The 21,166-nt window shown below is 45.6% G+C and overlaps 1 protein-coding gene across 2 annotated transcripts; it reads right to left on the bottom strand.

The window, feature by feature from the left end:
* Positions 1-327: 327 nt before the first annotated feature.
* pnp6 (purine nucleoside phosphorylase 6) lies at positions 328-15,718 on the bottom strand. 2 transcript variants are annotated; one of them, XM_061676643.1, is made up of 6 exons: positions 15,605-15,718; positions 12,340-12,491; positions 12,124-12,227; positions 10,762-10,937; positions 3,165-3,355; positions 328-1,238 (listed from the first exon to the last, which is right to left on the bottom strand). In XM_061676643.1, the coding sequence occupies exons 1-6, from the start codon at positions 15,628-15,630 to the stop codon at positions 1,042-1,044; spliced, it is 846 nt and encodes a 281-aa protein (XP_061532627.1). In that variant the 5' UTR covers positions 15,631-15,718; the 3' UTR covers positions 328-1,041. The 2 variants fall into 2 exon arrangements, with proteins under 2 accessions (XP_061532627.1, XP_061532626.1); XM_061676642.1 differs by having other exon boundaries at positions 12,322-12,491.
* Between the last annotated feature and the right edge of the window lie 5,448 nt (positions 15,719-21,166).

Raw genomic sequence — 21,166 nt, forward strand, 5'->3', positions numbered from 1 at the left:
GTCTAAACAGTGGACTGCTGATAAGGTTTTCAAAGGCTTTTCCCGCTCTTATGAATGGATCGGTCAAAGGAACCTGGCAAGAGTTATCAGATCAAAAGTGATTGAAAACTGCATGACTTTGTATATTGTGGTCTCTTGGTGTGGAGATATCTGAGTAGCATCTACTTCAGAAAAACCTTGTACATCACTTTTGTATGAGTATATTTGACCTTAGCTTTTTCCTTTAAATGCCTGCTTTGTTTTGTTTTGTTCACAATCACAAATAAATCAACTGAGAGAATAACATAACAGACAAGTCATTATCTATTAACAATATACATACACTTTAATCAACAATTGAATTTTAAAAGTAAACACTCGGAAATAGAACTATTTTGCTCTGTAGCTAAAATATACATTCATTGAAAATCAACAGTGACTATCGCAAACCACCACAACAAAGAAGCATGAGTGAGGTGCTCCTCGTGATTCACTGATTCAACATTCTCTCTTATTTGCAGTTTTCAGTAATCAAACACATTAGAATGACACCGACTCAAAGCACAGCGCAAACAAAAGGCTTGTTTTCCTCGTGATTTAATTAGATACATTTCAAACAAAACCCTTTAATTTGTTCTTTTGTCTCGTCAAGTATTCAAGAGGAACACCAAAGATGAAATAATTGATGAGCGTCAACATGATTAAACACAATGAAATTAATTAATCCTGTTAAATTATATGCGTGTTGACACTGAAATGTCATCATCATCATCAAATTATAAGTCATCGAGGGGTACGAGCTCACTGCTAATTTGTAGTTGTTCATCAGAGACAACGCCCGGAAATCATTTAGTACTTTACAAGGTATTTATTATATGTAGGATAATATTTACTTATTAAACATATTCAACCAACACCCTTCATTTTAAAGATGCACGAGGCTTGTATTTCCTTGTATTTATTGATATTGGATCTAAATTATTGCTTCTGCTACTGATTATCTCAATACTATTGCTGAAGGATGGAAACTCTTTTGTTTCCCACAGATTTGGACTGAAGGCGCTAGATCTTTGTGACAAGGTGTCTGACAAGCCTCTGGAGGTCACGTGCGCGGAGGCCGGTGGTCGCTAGCACCTCTTCATGGTTTGCTTTCTCATTACTGTCATAATCTGTCACTGCCTTGTTGGTGATCAGCGAGAGACCCAAGACGCGCAAGCCACATTGACGAGCCGCCACCACCTCAGGGACAGTGCTCATACCTAGAAGATGGACAGAAGTAGGATGAGGACATTTCTGGCTACTATATTGAAATACAGTTTTTACTACATGTGATCTAGCCTTCCAGTGTTCCCTCAGTTACATTTTAATGTACATGTCCATTTGCACGTCTGGTGTGTTATTGACATTGGTCCAAAAAGTTTGAACTGTACTGCACTGAGTTGGGTTTGAATCTTTCTTCTCTTTATACTATAATCATATGCTTTAGGTCTAAAGGTCAGCAGATGCAAACATAAGAAACTTTCAGCCGAATGCCTGACTCATATAATAAGATGGAATCAGGTAAGGAACGTAGTTTTTATTTCTACTTTTTAACTCTGCCGAAGAGGTTGTTTTCATCAATGTGATTCTGTCCAGCTGTTTGTTTGCAACTTCCTGTCTACAATTTCTGATTCATTAACCAGATTGGCTAGGTATTCTCCATAGGATGTTAAATTAGACTTTGGTGCCAATTCACACTTTGACAATCGATCCTTCCATCCATTTTTTGTACTTCTTATCCTCACGAGGGTTGCAGGCATGCTGGAGCCTATCCCAGCTATCTTCGGACGAGAGGCACCCTGAACCGGCCGCCAGCCAATCGCAGGGCACATATAAACAAACAACCATTTGCACACACATTCACACCTAAGGACAATTTCGAGTCTTCAATTAACCTTCCATGCATGTTTTTTGGGATGTGGGAAGAAACCGGAGTATCTGGAGAAAACCCACGCAGGCACGGGGAGAAAATGCAAACTCCACACAGGCGAGGCCGGGATTTGAACCCTCAGAACTGTGTGGCAGATGTGCTAACCAGTCAGCCACAGCCACTTATTATGTCATACAAAATGATCTCCCTTACATTCATGGGAAAAACCTTTCAATATTTTATTAAATAGATATGGTACTGTGTGTATAGACAAGGCCAGAAGCTATAATGTTACAACAAGTATCATCTGGTGCCGATCCAGACACATTTGACATAAATTGAAATAAAAAATAAAAGTCACCACCTGTCTCAGTTTTATGTCGTGTGTGGGTCCACGTAACAGAGACACCTCAAAGAAAACGCAGGGGCACATGTTATACAGCCTGTGGCTCACACTACAGACATTTGAGCAAATGAATGAACGTATTTGAGTGACAGCTGAAGTTCAGCTGGATGTCTTTTCAGCGGATACAGTGGCCACACCCACAGTGCTTGAGAGCTGGGAGAACGTCTGTATTTTCCATGATTTTAGAGCCCAATTTTACATACTTGCTGACATTTGTATTCATTCAATTGTTTGTTAACAACACTCTTCTCTGTGGTGTGTGAAATGTAGAAGACATTTTTATTTTCACTTTACCAGGACTTTAAAAGAATACTAATTTTGTAATAAACTTCATATAAACAATGTTTTTGCTTTTGATTTTTAAATGACTATTCAAATTAGTGTACATAGTGGTCCTCGGCTTACGACGGAATTCCTTGTCTTTTTTGGCGACGTAACCCATATTTGTATGTAAGTCACGCCATAGTCACTCACTACTAATCGCTAACCTATGCTAACACAGTAGTAGTCATAATTACTACTGTAAATATTTCTATGAGATGCTCAAAAAAATTAATAATCAAGAAAAACAATAAGAACTGAGTGTGCCTTCTTGTGTTGCATGACAGCATTTTTACCCCCCTGCACAAACTAGTTAACTGCACTCAGTTTGAAACCCTAGGTTGGTACCGTGAACCGAGGGCCCCTTATTTCAATAGTTGAAGGATGTCAATGTTTTGAGAGCCATCACATGACAGCTGAACATAATGTTCTGTTTACAAAAGAGAAGAACAATAATTGCACTTAACCTACAGTAGAATGCATGAAAACATACTGTCGTGTAAGTGAGGCCTACATTTGCTTGCCACATTGTAAACAATCTTTACTTACCGACGGCATCCACCCCAAACTTCTGGAGGATGTTGCACTCTGCGATGGTTTCAAATGTTGGTCCAGCCACCATACAGTAAACCCCTTCCTGCAGGAAGCCACCACAGTTCTGTTCATGTGCTGTCTGTATAGCCAAAGTCCTCAGGTTCCGGTCATAGGCATCTGACATGCAAGGGAAACGAACTCCAAACCTGAGGATAAGGCATATAGTTAAGAGGATTGAACAACCGAGAGGCTATATAGATAAGATAAGATGAGATAACAGCTCATCCGAGCACACTGAGCAATGCTGCCAAACGCGACTGAACTGGACAATAGCACACAAATTCGAGTCAGTTACGCACACCTGAACACCTGGATACTGACACTCGCATACATACCAACAACGGATTCGGTAACAGAGACTCTTTTTAGCCAAAGGCACAAATGAAATATAAATTTAGTGAGTTTATTTTAAAAAAAAAACAATATATTCAGTAGGGCGGCCGACTGGTTAGAGCGTCTGCCTCACTGTTTTGAGGTGCGGGGTTCAATCCCCGGCCCCACCTGTGTGGAGTTTGCATGTTCTCTCCGTGCCTCCGGTTTCCTCCCACATCCCAAAAACATGCATGGTATGTTAATTGACAACTCTAAAATGCCCAAAGGTGTGAATGTGAGTGTGAATGGTTGTTTGTTTGTATGTGCCCTGCGATTGGCTGGCAACCAGTTCAGGGTGTACCCCGCCTCCTGCCCGATGATATATTCAGTCTACTCAAAGTTGGGACGGTTACTTTAATATCCATGCATCCATTTTCTGAGCCGCTTCTCCTCACTAGGGTCACGGGCGTGCTGGAGCCTATCCCAGCTGTCATCGGGCAGGAGGCGGGGTACACCCTGAACTGGTTGCCAGCCAATCGCAGGACACATAGAAACAAACAACCATTCGCACTCACAGTCATGCCTACGGGCAATTTAGAGTCTCCAATTAATGCATGTTTTTGGGATGTGGAAGGAAACCGGAGTGCCCGGAGAAAACCCACGCAGGCACGGGGAGAACATGCAAACTCCACACAGGCGGGGCCGGGGATTGAACCCGGGTCCTCAGAACTGTGAGGCTGACGCTCTAACCAGTCGTCCACCGTGCCGCCCGGTTACTTTAATAATGTATCCCAATACAACTACTTGGTACAGTACCTGTTAAAACATCCATCCATCCATCCATTTTCTACCGCTTATCCGGGTCGGGTCGCGTGGGCAGTAGCTTTAGCAGGGACGCCCAGACTTCCCTCTCCCCAGCCACTTCATCCAGCTCTTCCAGGGGGATTCCGAGGCGTTCCCAGGCCAGCCGAAGGATGTAGTCTCTCCAGCGTGTCCTGGGTTGTCCCCAGGGTCTCCTCCCGGTGGGACGTGCCCCGATCACCTCACCAGGGAGGCGTCCGGGAGGCATTCGAATCAGATGCCCCTGCCACCTCATCTGGCTCCTCTTAATGCGGAGGAGCAGCGGCTCTACTCTGAGATCCTCCCGGATGACCGAGCTTCTCACCCTATCTCTAAGGGAGAGCCCGGACACCCTGCGGAGGAAACTCATTTCGGCCGCTTGTATCCGGGATCTTGTTCTTTCGGTCACGACCCACAGCTCGTCACCATAGGTGAGGATAGGAACGAAGATCGACCGGTAAATTGAGAGCTTCGCCTTTCGGCTTAGCTCCTTCTTTACCACAACGGACCGATACAAAGTCCGCATCACTGCAGACGCTGCACCGATCCGCCTGTCGATCTCCCGTTCCATTCTTCCCTCACTCGTGAACAAGACCCCAAGATACTTGAACTCCTCCACTTGGGGCAGGATCTCATCCCCGACCTGGAGAGGGCATGCCACCCTTTTCCGACTGAGGACCATGGTCTCAGATTTGGAGGTGCTGATTCTCATCCCAGCCGCTTCACACTCGGCTGCGAACTGCTCCAGTGAGTGTTGGAGCAGAGATGCAATACTGCGGCCACCAAACCGGACCCCTTCTACACCTTGGCTGCGCCTAGAAATTCTGTCCATAAAAGTTATGAACAGAATCGGCGACAAAGGGCAGCCTTGGCGGAGTCCAACCCTCACTGGGAACGAGTCCGACTTACTGCCGGATATGCGGACCAAACTCTGACTCCGGTCGTACAGGGACCGAACAGCCCGTATCAGGGGGTTCGGTACCCCACAATCCCGAAGCACCCTCCACAGGACTCCCCGAGGGACACGGTCGAATGCCTTCTCCAAGTCCACAAAACACATGTAGACTGGTTGGGCGAACTCCCATGCCGAGGGTGTAGAGCTGGTCTACTGTTCCACGGCCAGGACGAAAACCACACTCCTCCTCCTGAATCTGAGATTCGACTTCCCGACGAACCCTCCTCTCCAGCACCCCTGAATAGGCCTTACTAGGGAGGCTGAGCAGTGTGATCCCCCTGTAGTTGGAACAAACCCTCCGGTCCCCCTTCTTAAAAAGGGGGACCACCACCCCAGTCTGACAATCCAGTGGCACTGTCCCCGATGTCTACGCGATGTTGCAAAGGCGTATCAAGCAGGACAGCCCCACCACATCCAGAGCCTTTAGGAACTCCGGGCGAATCTCATCCACCCCCGGGGCCCTGCCACCGAGGAGCTTTTTAACCACCTCGGTGACCTCAAACCCAGAGATAGGAGAGCCCGCCTCAGAGAACCCACACTCTGCTTCCTCATGGGAAGGCGTGTCGCTGGAATTGAGGAGGTCTTCGAAGTATTCTCCCCACCGACTGACAACGTCCCGAGTCGAGGTCAGCAGCGCCCCATCCCCACTATACACAGTGTTGGTGGTGCACTGCTTTCCTCTCCTAAGACGTCGGATGGTGGACCAGAATTTCGTCACAGCCGTCCGGAAGTCTTTCTCCATGGCCTCACCGAACTCCTCCCATACCCGAGTTTTTGCTTCAGCGACCAACAGAGCTGCATTCCGCTTGGCCAGCCGGTACCCATCAGCTGCCTCAGGAGTCCCACAGTCCAAAAAGGCCCAATCAGACTCCTTCTTCAGCTTGACGGTATTCCTCACCGTTGGTGTCCACCAACGGGTTCGGGGATTGCCGCCACGACAGGCACCGACCACCTTACGGCTACAGCTCCGGTCGGCCGCCTCAGCAATGGAGGCGTGGAACATGGTCCATTCGGACTCGATGAGCAAAGTACTGTCGGAGGTGGGAGTTGAAACTCCTTCTGACAGGGGATTCAGCCAGACGTTCCCTGCAGACCCTCACAATACGTTTGGGCCTGCCACGTCTTCCCCCACCATCGGAGCCAACTCACCACCAGGTGGTGATCAGTTGACAGCTCCGCCCCTCTCTTCACCCGAGTGTCCAAGACATGCGGCCGCAAGTCCGATGACACGACCACAAAGTCGATCATCGAACTGCGACCTTGGGTGTCCTGGTGCCAAGTGCACGTGTGGGCACCCTGATGCTTGAACATGGTGTTCGTTATGGACAATCCGTGACGAGCACAGAAGTCCAATAACAGAACACCGCTCGGGTTCTGATCGGGGGGGCCGTTCCTTCCAATCACGCCCTTCCAGGTCTCACTGTCACTGTCATTGCCCACGTGAGCATTGAAGTCCCCCAACAGAACAATGGAGTCCCCGGCATAATTGCTCTCCAGCAACCCCTCCAAGGACTCTAAAAAGGGTGGGCACTCTGAACTGCTGTCTGGTGCATGGGCACAAACAACAGTCAGGACCCGTCCCCCCACCCAAAGGCGGAGGGAGGCTACCCTCTTGTCCACCGGGGTGAACCCCAACGTACAGGCGCCGAGCCGGGGGGCAATAAGTATACCCACACCTGCTCGGCGCCTCTCACTGTGGGCAACTCCAGAGTGGAAAAGAGTCCAACCCCTCTCGAGAGGACTGGTACCAGAGCCCAAGCTGTGTGTGGAGGCGAGTCCGACTATATCTAGTCGGAACTTCTCGACCTCACACACCAGCTTGGGCTCCTTCCCTGCCAGAGAGGTGACATTCCACGTCCCTAGAGCCAGCTTCTGTAGCCAGGGATCGGATCGCCAAAAGCCCATCAAGTCTGTCAATTAATTAATTGATATTGTAATCCAAGTATCATACAATTATCATTATCATACAATAATTATTTTAAGTATTGAAACTTAATTATTTTTAATTGCTTTTGGATTACTCTAATACCAAGTATGGAAAAAAAAAGACAAGAAATTAAACATCAATACAATATATACTGTATGTATCTCATCTTTTCAGTGTTATGAGTGTTTAATATGTATAGTTTTGGAATGGTGGAGGAAGCCAGAGCACCTAGAATTCAAATCCAAAACCTCAGAACTGTGAAACAGACGTGCTAATCACAGTGCTGCACATGGATGGATGGAAACTTTATTCATCCCCTGAGGGAAAGTCGATTTACTGCTACGTTTTTAGTTTGGACGGATCACAAGAACCTTGAGTATCTCAAGTCTGCTAAAAGATTAAATGCTAGGCAGACTTGATGGGCTTTATTCTTCAGTGATTTAATTTCACTTTATCCTACCGACCTGGTTCTAAAAATGGTAAGCCAGATGCTTTATCGTGTATTTTCTGCGTAGAGAATTCTTTGTCCGACGCTAAAACCATTTTGCCCAAGTCATGTTTCATTTCTGCTTTTGTTTGGGACATTGAAACTGCGGTAAAAGAGGCTCCGAAGAACACTCTTCGCCCTGAAGATTGCCCTGAAAACAGGCTTTATGTGGTCCCGACCTTAAGGGGAAGAGTTATCGACTAGGCTCACACTAACAGGACTGTATGTCACCCAGGCATTGCCAAAATTCAATCTGTGGTTGAACAGCGCTTTTGGTGGCCTAACGTTAGACGAGATTTTATCCATTACATCAATGCTTGCCAGGTATGTGCTGCTAACAAGTCCTCTCGTAAACGTCCTTCTGGGGAATTGCGACCCTGCCAATACTACAACATCTTTGGTCAGACATTTCCGTAGACTTTGTGAAAGGATTACCGGCTTCTAAACGAAATTCCACCATTCTCACAGTTGTTGACAGGTTCTCTAAGACGGCACACTTCATTGCACTCCCGAAACTCCCCTCAGCTAAAGAAACTGCAGAGTTGATGATAAACCAGGTCTTCAAGTTTCATGGTTTGTGGTATCTGATAGGGGCCCCCAATTTGTTTCAGTTTTGCAAATTAATAGTTGCTACCATCAGTCTGTCCTCTGGGTTTCATCCTGAAACCAACGGACAAACTGAGAGGCTGAACCAGGACCTGGAGACTGGGCTCCGATGTCTCTGCATCCACTGGTCTATCACCTTTTCACATTGTGCATGGTTACCAACCATCTCTGTTTCCTGCCATAGCCCTGGAATCCACGGTTCCATCTGCATTGACCTTGGTGAGACGCTGCAGGAGGACCTGGGAGCGAGCCCGCCAAATGCTGCTAAGCCAAGGATGGTCCTACAAGACCGCAGCTGACCGTAGGAGGACACCGGCCCCAAACTACAAAGTGGGTCAGCGATTTTGGCTATCCACCAAGCATATTCCACTCCGGGTGGAGTCACAGAAGCTCGCTCCCAGGTTCGTTGGGCCCTTCCCCATCATTAAGGTCATCAACACTGTCACCATGAAGCTTAGGCTCCCAAGGTCGATGCGGGTCCACCCTGCATTTCACATCAGCCTGCTCAAGTCCACCCGGAAGTCCCCTCTGGTCCTGCCTTCCAGGCCTCCTCCTCCCCCCCCGGTTCGTGGATTGGGGCCCTGTCTTCACGGTGAGGCGGCTGTTGTCGTCTCGTCGGAAGGAGTTTCAATATCTGGTGGACTGGGAGGGCAACGGGCCTGAGGAACGTTCATAGGTGCCGTCTAGGTTTATCGTTGATGACTCCCTCATACGGGACTTCCACGTTGCGCATCCTGGGGCTCCGGGGCCGTATGGGGCCGGCTGTTAAGGGGTGGGGGGGTGTACTGTCATGGGTGGGTGTTCTGGTTGTTGTCTTCCCCCTGTCGCGTACACACCTGCTCCTGAGAGCATCTTCCCCACCTGTGCCTCGTTTACCCTAATTACCCCATGCATTTAACCTTGTGTCTTATTCTTTCTGGTCGCCAGTTCGTTGTACCTTATTGTCACGTTCCAGCATTCCTTGTTTCCACGTCACCGACTCATAGTAAGACGAGACCCTGTTCTGATTATTGACCTTGCCTTTTTGCCTCATGTTTTTTGGATACTGTTGCCTTTATGCCCTCTGCCCGTTTATTAAACCTCTCTTTTTGAAACTGTCCATCTGAATTGGAGTCGTGCATTTTGGGTCCTGTCCTTTGTTCCGTTCATGACACTTTTTTTGAGTATTTGGGATGTAATATTGGCTCTATGGTTCCTCAGTAAACAAGTGAATTCTGAAATAAAATCGTCCATGCATTTCTGAGTTTTTCTGCCAATAGGCCTGAAATCAGGTCATTTGAATTTCTCGAGCTTATCTATGTCACTAGCGAAGATCTCTGCCTACTTCTCTGCTTCCGAGCCAGCGCTGTCAAAATAAACACGTGTGCACTCACCAGTGGGTCTTCTACATGGAGGCAACCAATCAGAAGAGAAGGGGCGGTCTTAGCCAAATATGGACAAAGAGGATACAAAACTGGGTCAATCAGAAGTAGCTGACAGAGGGGCCTTTTCTGGACACGTATGAAAAAACCAAGGTGTTTTTTTAAATGAAATTGACACTTTTATAGTCAGTCACTCTATGGAGGTTTAAATAGCCAAAATACAGTATGGGACCTATAAAATTGTAATTGTGCAACATAATCAAAACTTTTAATAAATGCACCTGTAATCTGATTACTTTTTTTTTTTTTCTTTCATTAATTGTACCGGATTATAGTTACCTTTTTTTTGTATTTTGAATACGTAATGTCGGTACATGTATCCCATTACACCCCAAGCCTAAGTATACTGTATATACTGTAGTAGTTCGGCATGGCAGGGTCTGGCTGGATTTAACTTGGTATCCAGAAACTTAACTTTTGTTCTGAAAGATCATGTGATATATATGTATAGCATAGAATTTTGGATTGGCTGTTAAATCTGCAATGTTACAATCCTGTTCTGCAGCAATTCATATTCAGAAGTGCACGAATCTAGTTGCCGACAGTTGGCCACTTGTGAAAACTTTCAGAAGTCGTGTCATTGCTCGGTTCGCGGCTGACCTAATATATCATAAACTGCATATTGGAAATTGAGTGTTACCTGGGCGGCACGGTGGCCGACTGGTTGGAGCGTCAGCCTCACAGTTCTGAGGACCCGGGTTCAATCTCCGGCCCCGCCTGTGTGGAGTTTGCATGTTCTCCCCGTGCCTACGTGGGTATTCTCCGGGCACTCCGGTTTCCTCCCACATCCCAAAAACATGCATTAATTGGAGACTCTAAATTGCCCGTAGGTGTGACTGTGAGTGCAAATGGTTGTTTGTTTGTATGTGCCCTGCGATTGGCTGGCAACCAGTTCAGGGTGTACCCCGCCTCCTGCCCGATGACAGCTGGGATAGGCTCCAGCACGCCCTCGACCCTAGTGAGGAGAAGGGGCTCAGAAAATGGATGGATGGATGGAGTGTTACCTGTCATCATTGTGCCCAACCAGTGGGCTCTGTCCACAAAAACCCGGCAGGTTAATATGATCCTTAATGACCATAATATCCCCCACATTGTAACTGCCATTGAGTCCGCCTGCTGCATTTGTCACAATCAGAGTCTCCACACCCAACAGGAAGAAGACTCGCACAGGATACGTCACCTGCAGGACAAATATCATGCATTACAAATTAACATGGAATTTTCAATTATTCCATCAACATCAGTTTACTATGAAAAGTCACGAGAGAATGTTCAAATGTATGGGGGGAGCAGCACTGAAGGTGAACATAGATATCTAGCAAATGAGCATTGCTTTTTTAAAGTATCCTACAGGACAGAATGACCAGTTACTCTTGATACTTGAGAGTCACTCTGTATTTCCTCACTTGAATGGGGCATAAGGGATTGTTAGCTTCACCTTGGAGGAAAAAAGTTTGAGGGTGCTTGGGCCAACAAATACATTTTGGCTCCGATCAGGATGAAAGTTCACTAATATCTAACAGCAATTATGTTTCTGTTAATGTTAAGCCAGGGCTGTGCCACTGCTTTCACGACTCATTGCTCATTTGTGGATAAAGAACACTTGATTGTTGACATAGGCCTTACTTATTATGTGGTGATTGTTTTAGTCCCTTGTTAGAGAAGGGAAAGTGTATGTGGTAATTTAATAATTCCTAACTTAGTCAAGAAGCAGCAGAGAAATGTCAGTTTAGTTACTACAGCATTATGTTACTCGTGGGTTGCTGTTATGGGATCATTTACCGCGAGGCTGGGAAGTAAAGCGCATTTGTTTGTATCCTATGGAAAATGTCAAGAGATGAAAACATTTCAGGTTGCTATTACAGCACAAAAGGTGTAGATGGAGCCTTCACAGACATTGAGATGAATTTGTTCAACATCTATCATGTTTTCTTGGTAACATTTGCTCATTAGAATATGCTTAGTTGGCTTTCTAGAAATACTTATGTCACAAAGAATGGAACAAAGAGCAAAATCTGTCTAAAGTCCTAACTGGATACAAGAAGTACAATACATTTAACGTCTGTTTACTGTATAGATGAAACTAGGTTTTATGATATAACTAACTTTATGTGGAGAGGCACATCACAGCTGGTAATAAAATAAAACCGTAATACAATCTCGACAATATTACAAAGGTCAATCCAATGCTGACACACAGAGGTGAACCATCTTTTCAACTGCAGTTGATTATTCAGCACAGCCAGAACATTTTAAGTTGATTCATGCTAGTGAAAAACCAACCGAAATGAAGTAGTTTGTAAAATCTAAGAATTTCCATAAAGCTTAACAACATCACAAACACTTTTGCTTAATGTCGTTCTTACAGTGTCTATGCTGTAGCCTTCGTAGTAGTGGAATCGGCCCTGCATGCAGACACACTCTCGGTCCTGCAGCTTCCCAAAAACCAGTTGACCAGCATGGCCTGCCACTAAACAGTGCACAAAATGTATAAACACCAACTTGATTTACTTCAGTCACATTTTTAAAAAAATGTAAATTGAAAAAAGCAAAACAAAAGGTACCAGTGCTAGTAGGGAAACCTGGGATGTCCTGATAAGGGAAAACTATTTTGTCATCTATCAAGTCAGCCAGGGCACCCAGTCCCGAGCCACAAATGATGGCTACCCTGGGCCGCTGCTTGGTTCGGACCAGCAGCCAGTCGGCAGTCTTTTTGCAGTCATCATAACTGGATCTTCAAATAAAATAAAATATACTGATTAATACCAACGGACAGATCCTTTGAGGTCCAGTATCATCAACTGTAAACCCATCCTCATAAATCATGTCAACCACTATTTAACCTGTGTCACATTACACTCACATTTTCAATATGAATTACATAATGACGGAAGGAGTGTATTATGTCCAAAAAAATAAGAAATACATTCATATACAAAAAAAATAAAAATCTTTAACCAGCGATGAACAGGCCCTTACACGCCCTTTTTCATTGTGAGTCCTGGAGATGATCATCAAACTTATATCCAATATCTGCCCACATTAAATGGCGTGACATTTTTCATAATTTAGTAACTATGAACCATGGAATTCACCCGAGTTCCTTGTTTAATTTCCTTGAGAGTTTTTTGTGTCATGATAGACTTGTCTCCTGAATTTCATGTCCATCGGTGTGTGTCTGGTGTCTGTCTGAGGCTGTTTTTATCTTGCCAGGCGTTGCATGTGAATGAGTTTTTGGGGGATGTTTGGGACCCTAAAATACATTTCTCACAGGGATACACAGATTTCCGTGTGGGGTGAAGGGATGGATAGCAGATGAATGGCTCTGAACTCTGGGAAACTACCACATTTTGCACAGCCTGAACCCATTTTTAATTCTTGTTTTAAATGTGGTGTCAAGCTATATCATGTTAATGTTCATTCCATGTTACTACTTAAAACTGCTGGGTCAGTTTTGTAACCATTTGGTATAGGCTGTTGTTTATTTTATTTTATTTTATTTTGATTGATTTATTTATTTTTTAACATTGCATTGAATTGAAGGTACACCCTTCTCAAATTCCCAATTTTTGTTTCTGATTCCTGCCTCTGCCTTCCTCTGACACTGGGACCTGCTTTGGACAGGGCTATGAAATTTAGTATGTTATTAATGCTAACTAGAAAATACTTTTCCAGAGTATCCTTGTATGGTTACGTTTAGACCTACATGACATCACATAATTATATTTCAGATCAGTGGTTAGCAGATCTGCCTCACAATGCAGAGGTCTTGGGTTCGAATATGGACCTTCCTCTGTGGAGTTTGCATGGTCTCCCTGTGCCTGTGGGGGTTTTCTACAGGTATTCTGCTTTCCTCCCACATTCAAATAACATGCACGGTAGGTTAACTGAAGACCTGCAACCCTAGTGAGGATAAGCGGTACAGAGGATGGATAAATACAATGTATTTTAAACTGCTTTTTGGGTCACATTTGATTAACCCAAAAGCAAAGTCACATTTAACCTTTTTGGGGTGTATAGAATCCCAACCACGCAGGATTACGTCTGTAACGCAGGCCAGCTGGTTTACAATAACCACTAGCTGGGTCGCTCCAACTTTAGGAATATCTTGGGTTACCCAAAGAACCCATATTGGGTTATTTTTAATCCAGGAGTTTTAAGGGTATATAACTTTGTTGTTTAAATGTGTTCTTGAAAGAGGAGAGAGTCTGATAATGTAAAGGCCATTTCCTTTTAGGTAAATGTCTGTGCTTAATGATGACAAACTATTGTGACACATTTATGGTAGTGATTAAACAGAATGCCTTTTGCAGAGGTTGCCCTTCACATATACTCAATGTGTTAATGGCAGCAAAGTACACACTTTGCTGAATCATCGGTGTTGTAATGAATGACTGCAACTTCCTCCATTTTGGATGCCAACATATTCTTTAATCACTGATTCATAAACCCAGTTCACTGATGTAAACAGTATTGATCATCATTCTGCAATTGAAGTTCTGGAGAGTTCAAGATCAGTACAGTGAGTATAGTACGATTACACGTGTGTAATGTCTCTTGCAGTGTTTTATTTGCGTGACAGTCAATTGTTCATAAAACAGAAGATTAACCTTGAGGCAACTGGACTCGCAGGAAGATGTGTTATCATAAACACAAATGTGAAACAAACGATATGAGATGGTTTGCTCATTTGCTCTTCAAATTATTCAACAGCAGTTACATAGTCAAACTGAAGATTAGCCAATTAACCAAGTAACCAAAAACAAATATAAAGTGGCAAAAAGAACAAGGTTATGCTGCCAAGGTACTTGGAAAAGCAAATAAACGCACACATTTTTTTCTGAGAGAACAACAAACTATACTGTAAAATACGGTTTACCAAACCTTTCAGCTCAAGCTCAAGTTAGAAACTAACTAAAATGATGCATTACCATAACATCATTTTACAGTACACATAAAAATTGATGATGATGAACACAACCTACCTTGTTTTATTACAACAAAATGTGAAAACCATTTGTCAATATAATGTGTGCTTTTGATCAATAAATGAAATAGCTCACAGCATTTTATTTACTCTTATAACCCAATAGAGACCAAGGACCCCTTCTGAAAATGCAGATACAGTACATTGCCCTATCATTTACGATCTGTGTGTGTATGTGTGTGTGTCTTTCCCTGCATGTATATCAGCTTTATGTTCAATTAAAAAAAACATCTCATCAACATCTACACACATACTGTTTTTCTTGAAAATGTTGGTGGCTAAATTGTAATTCAATTCTGGAGTGACCCATAATCTTTGCAACAGATTTTATTTATGTATTTATTTATTTATTTATTTATTTTTTGGAGGGACAGTGACATAATTGATGTAAAGTATGTGCCTTGGCTCAATAAAGTCGGGAGAAACTGCTCTATTGGGATTTATATATTTTTTAAATATATTTTATTTTATGTATTATTATTATTATTATTATTATTATTATTATTATTATTATTCGTATTTTTACGTCAGAAATGGGGGGCGGGGTGGGCCTGGAGCTGTCCGTGGTGCTTTTAACTCAAACGTGCCACGGCTCGGGCGGTTGCCAAGATACGGAGCTATCTGTGGAACAGAAAGTCAAGATTAAACTGGTTTAGTACGGTAAACGACATATCATTACGAGTAGTAGTGCCTGTTGGAAAGGGTCGGTATACTCTGAGGTTGATCATGAACAACATTGTGAATAGCGTCGGGGTTTTTAAACATGAAATCTGGTATTGATAGGTTAGCTGACCGATCTTTTATTTATTGATTTGGTCATGAGGCTGCACCCGCAGCTTTAACAAGCACCAAGATCCTACCTGCACTGGCAGGACGGTACCTCCATGTTCTCCTGATGAGCGGGACCAATGTACAGTCGAGATGCAATTTGAGTCGGTTTTTTTTTTACACAGTCGACGGTTCGTCGGTTGTACTTCCACTCTTTTTAACGGAGTTCATCAGAGGCGGTCGCTGGACGTGGTGACGCCATCCGGCAGGAGGTAAAGGCGGAGCCAAACACACCACCGCAGACCTGGAGTTGAAAGTCGACTCAACTATTCACTGAAGCGCAGAGGTGGAAAATGACTCACACTTTGTTCTTAAATAGAAGTACAGAAACTTGTGTGTAGCAATACTCCGGTACAAGTAGAAGTAGCCTACTAATTCAACTGCTTTCCAGTAGACTAAAGAGTCTGAACTTGATTTAAGTACAAATTAGTAATTGGTAAAAAAAAAATATTTTTTTTGGGTGTCAGTTATAAATAATATCCGTTTTGATAAATTGACACAGTTACAAAAAAAAAAAATAGTCATCCTCTTTTTGAATTAACTTTCATAATGCTTGTACCTTCCAGAAAATCTACAGTCGCTAGCCTTGCCTCATTTAAAAACAACATGCTCTTATAACTCTGCTAAGGCTGTCAACTGACTCACAAAACATCCTAAATTTGCAAATCATAACAACTAACAAATTACACCTTACCTGTATGCATTTTAGATGAGGCGGATATTTTTTTTTTTTTTTTTTTGCGATTGCCTGGCAACCAGTTCAGGGTCCCGCCTCCTGCCCGAAGATAGCTGGGATAGGCTCCAGCACGCCCACGACCCTTGTGAGGATAAGCGGCTCAGAAAATGGATGGACGGATGGATGGATTTTTTATATGTATTTCTTTTATTTTTTTCAGCATGAAGTTGCTTTTTAGGCTGGCACAAGAACCAAAGCATTCGCCACAAATCATTGTTGTCGGCAACAACATCATCCAACCATTTATTTTATGACAGATTGGGAATGTCTTGCTTCTCAAAACTGTTGCATCTTCATTATTAATGCTTCATGGTTCACGTTCCTCCATGTGGAATGGATGGATGGATGGATTTAGCCGTCACAGTGTGCTAATGGTTAGCATGGCTACCACACAGTTGAGAGGTGGTGGCTTCCTGAATGTTATCCCCATGCTGGTGTGGATTTTCTCCAGCTACACTCTAGCTTCTTCCCACATTTCCAAAACATGTTTGTCAGGTTATTGAAGACTCTTAAATGTTTTCCATAGGTAGGAATATGGGTGTTTATGGTTTGTCTATATGTGCCCTGCAATGGAATGGGGACCAGTCAAGGCTGTACCCTACCTGTTGCCCAAAGTCATTTGGGAAAGGCACCAACTCAGCTGGGAAATAATTGAGGACAAGCGTGAGAGAAAATGGATGGAAAATTGATTTGATTTACTTAGCAGACATTATTCATTGTTGTTTTCTGCTGCTCGCACTTGAGTACCGTATTTGTAAATTCCTAACTTTGGAGCAGGAAATATGAGCAATGGATGTAGTGTATACTGTATGACTTACTATTTCAGTCTACCTATTATCGATTAATTGGCCATTGTTCCTTAGCTATTTTCTGCTTTTTTTTGTGTGTGTCCTGTTCGGTTGTGAGGTCAAGAAGAATGGAAAATCTGTATGCCTTTCATGACGGAACAGTTTTACTGTGTCACAGTGGAGTTTTCTGCTTAAGGGTTCACTCCAGGCAGGTTCTCGTCTCATATTGTCTGCAGAGGTGGGTAGAGTAGCCAAATTTTGTGCTCAGGTAAGAGTACTGTTACTTGACAATAATGTGACTCAAGTAAAAGTAAAAAGTATTCCACCAAAAAATTACTTGAGTAAGAGTAAAAATTACACAGTGAAAAAACTACTCAAGTACCGAGTAAATCGTGAGTAACTTTAGATTTTTTTAAATCAGAGCATGAACATCAATAAAATAAAAAAAATAAAAATGCAAATGTGCAAATTGAGATATATGTGTGTGCGTGTATGTGTGTGTGTGAGTGTGTGTGTGTGTGTGTGTGTGTGTGTGTACACTGTGTGCGATATTACCACATACCCCAAGAGATGCATGTTTTACAGGTATTTGTGGTAAGATAGGCCGAATGTGGGCTAACATGCACAGCCAAAGCAACATCTGCAATTAACCACAAGGTGTTTTCTAAAGTTAGAAGTGGGCTGAAATATCCACTTTTGGGCAGACAGTGCCAGACAAATACTACAATACATGAAAGCTGTTGTTTTTCTTTGTCTCAATGAAAACACAAGTCGCGGGCCGTTGTCTTCTATGGTAACGACGACCTTTCCAACATGGTCGCCATGTAAGCACATCGATTAGCCGGGTTGGCTTCTTTAGTGTTTTACCTATGACCGGGAAGCCCAATAGAAGATGTTGTGTGAGGTCATGTGACTTCCTTGTGTTGTTTGATTTGTGAAGTAGACTTAAACATCCCTAGCGCTTTTGGATTGGGGCAAACAGCGGCAAATGTGAAAGTCGTAGTCCAAACAGATATGTCGCGCACGAAATAGTTGATAAATAAACAATAATTGATAAGTAAAAGTAGCGAGCGGCATTTTTTATTGTAACGGAGTAAGAGTACCGTTTATTTTTAACATACATACTCGAGTAAAAGTAATCGATCCATTTTCTACCGCTTTTCCAGGTCGGGTCGCAGGGGCAGTAGCTTTAGCAGGGACGCCCAGACTTTCCTCTCCCCAGCCACTTCATCCAGCTCTTCCGGGGGGATCCCGAGGCGTTCCCGGCCAGCCGAAGGACGTAGTCTCTCCAGCGTGTCCTGGGTCATCGCCGGGGTCTCCTCCCGGTGGGACGTGCCTGGAACACCTCACCAAGGAGGCGTCCGGGAGGCATCCGAATCAGATGCCCCAGCCACCTCATCTGGCTCCTCTCGATGTGGAGAAGCAGCGGCTCTACTCTGAGATACTCCCGGATGACCGAGCTTCTCACCCTATCTCTAAGGGAGAGCCCGGACACCCTGCGAAGGAAACTCATTTCGGCCGCTTGTATCCGGGATCTTGTTCTTTCGGTCACGACCCACAGCTCGTGACCATAGGTGAGGGTAGGAACGTAGATCGACCGGTAAATTGAGAGCTTCGCCTTTTGGCTTAGCTCCTTCTTTACCACAACGGACCGACACAAAGTCCGCATCACTGCAGACGCTGCACCGATCCGCCTGTCGATCCCCCGTTCCATTCTTCCCTCACTCGTGAACAAGACCCCAAGATACTTGAACTCCTCCACTTGGGGCAGGGTCTCATCCCCGACCTGGAGAGGGCACGCCACCCTTTTCCAACTGAGGACCATGGTCTCAGATTTGGAGGTGCTGATTCTCATCCCAGCCACTTCACACTCGGCTGCGAACTGCTCCAGTGAGAGTTGGAGGTCACGGCTTGATGAAGCCAACAAAACCACATCATCTGCAAAAAGCAGAGATGCAATACTGAGGCCACCAAACCAGACCCCCTCTACGCCTTGGCTGCGCCTTGAAATTCTGTCCATAAAAGTTATGAACAGAATCAGTGACCAAGGGCAGCCTTGGCGGAGTCCAACCCTCACCGGGAACGAGTCCGACTTACTGCCGGATATGCGGACCAAACTCTGACTCCGGTCGTACAGGGACCGAACAGCCCGTATCAGGGGTTCGGTACCACATACTCCCTCACACCCTCCACAGGACACACTGCTCCTCCTGAATCTGAGATTCGACTTCCCGACGGACCCTCCTCTCCAGCACCTCTGAATAGACCTTACCGGGGAGGCTGAGGAGTGTGATCCCCCTGTCGTTGGAACACACCCTCCGGTCCCCCTTCTTAAAAAGAGGAAGCACCACCCCAGTCTGCCAATCCAGAGGCATTGTCCTCGATGTCCACGCGATGTTGCAGAGGCTTGTCAACCAGGACAGCCCCACAACATCCAGAGCCTTTAGGAACTTCGAGCGAATCTCATCCACCCCGGGGGCCTTGCCACCGAGGATCTTTTTAACTACCTCGGTGACCTCAAACCCAGAGATACGAGAGCCCACCTAAGAGAACCCACACTCTGCTTCCTCATGGGAAGGCGTGTCGGTGGAATTGAGGAGGTCTTCGAAGTATTCTCCCCACCGACTCACAACGTCCCGAGTCGAGGTCAGCAGCGCCCCATCCCCACTAAACACAGTGTTGGTGGTGCACCGCCTTCCTCTCCTGAGATGCCAGATGGTGGACCAGAATTTCCTCGAAGCCGTCCGGAAGTCTTTCTCCATGGTCTCACTGAACTCCTCCCATGCCCGAGTTTTTGCTTCAGCGACCACCAAAGCTGCATTCCGCTTGGCCAGCCAGTACCCATCAACTGCCTCAGGAGTCACACCGGCCAAAAAAGCCTGATAGGACTCCTTCTTCAGCTTGAAGGCATCCCTCACCGTTGGTGTCCACCAACGGGTTTGCGGATTGCCGCCACGACAGGCACCAACCTCCTTACGGCCACAGCTCCGGTCGGCCGCCTCAGCAATGGAGGCGCGGAACATGGTCCACTTGAACTCCACGTCCCCACCTCCCCCAGAACATGAGCAAAGTTCTGTCGGAGGTGGGAGTTGAAACTCCTTCTGACAGGGGATTCTGCCAGACGTTCCCAGCAGACCATTTGGGCATTTGGGCTTGCCACGTCGGACCGGCATCTTCCCCCACCATCAGAGCCAACTCACCACCAGGTGGTGATCAGTTGACAGCTCCGCCCCTCTGTTCTCCCAAGTGTCCAAGACATGCGGCCGCAAGTCAGATGACACGACCACAAAGTCAATAATCGAACTGCGACCTAGGGTGTCCTGGTGCCAAGTTATGCTTGAACATGGTGTTCGTTATGGACAATCCGTGATGAGCACAGAAGTCCAATAACAGAAGACCACTCGGGTTCTGATCGGGGGGGGGGGGGGGGGGGGGCGTTCCTCCCAATCACCCCCTTCCAGGTCTCACTGTCATTGCCCACGTGAGCATCGAAGTCCCCCAGCAGAACGATGGAGTCCCCAGCGGGAGCGCTCTCCAGCACCCCCTCCAAGGACTCCAAAAAGGGTGGGTACTCTGAACTGCTGCTTGGAGCATAGGCACAAAAAACAGTCAGGACCCATCCCCCCACCCGAAGGCGGAGGGAGGCTACCCTCTCGTCCACCGGGGTGAACCCCAACGTACAGGCGCCAAGCCAGGGGGCAATAAGTATACCCACACCTGCTCGGCGCCTCTCACCGTGGTTAACTCCAGAGTGGAAGAAAGTCCAACCCCTCTCGAGAGGACTGGTACCAGAGCCCAAGCTGTGTGTGTAGGCGAGTCAGACTATATCTAGTCGGAACTTCTCAACCTCACACACCAGCTCGGGCTCCTTCCCTGCCAGAGAGGGAAGTCCCTCGAGCCAGCTTCTGTAGCCGGGGATCGGATCGCCAAGGTCCCCGCCTCCGGCCACCGTCCAGCTCACACTGCACTCGACCCCAATGGCCACTCCCACGGGTGGTGTGCCCATGGGAAGGGGGACCCACGTTACCCTTTCGGGCTGTGCCCGGCCGGCCCCCTGGGTGAAGGCCCGG

This window comes from Phycodurus eques, chromosome 5 (assembly GCF_024500275.1).
Source record: "Phycodurus eques isolate BA_2022a chromosome 5, UOR_Pequ_1.1, whole genome shotgun sequence".
NCBI classification, from domain to species: Eukaryota; Metazoa; Chordata; class Actinopteri; order Syngnathiformes; family Syngnathidae; genus Phycodurus; species Phycodurus eques.

Bases quoted from the DNA above. Each gene is read 5' to 3' on its own strand.
- pnp6 (XM_061676642.1), bottom strand. From the start codon at position 15,630: ATGGAGGTACCGTCCTGCCAGTGCAG. The intron at 10,938-12,123 runs GTAAGAACGACA...TTTGTCCTGCAG, and splicing joins AAGGCTACAGCATAGACACT to GTGACGTATCCTGTGCGAGT. The intron at 3,356-10,761 runs GTAACACTCCAT...CCTTATCCTCAG, and splicing joins GTTGGGCACAATGATGACAG to GTTTGGAGTTCGTTTCCCTT.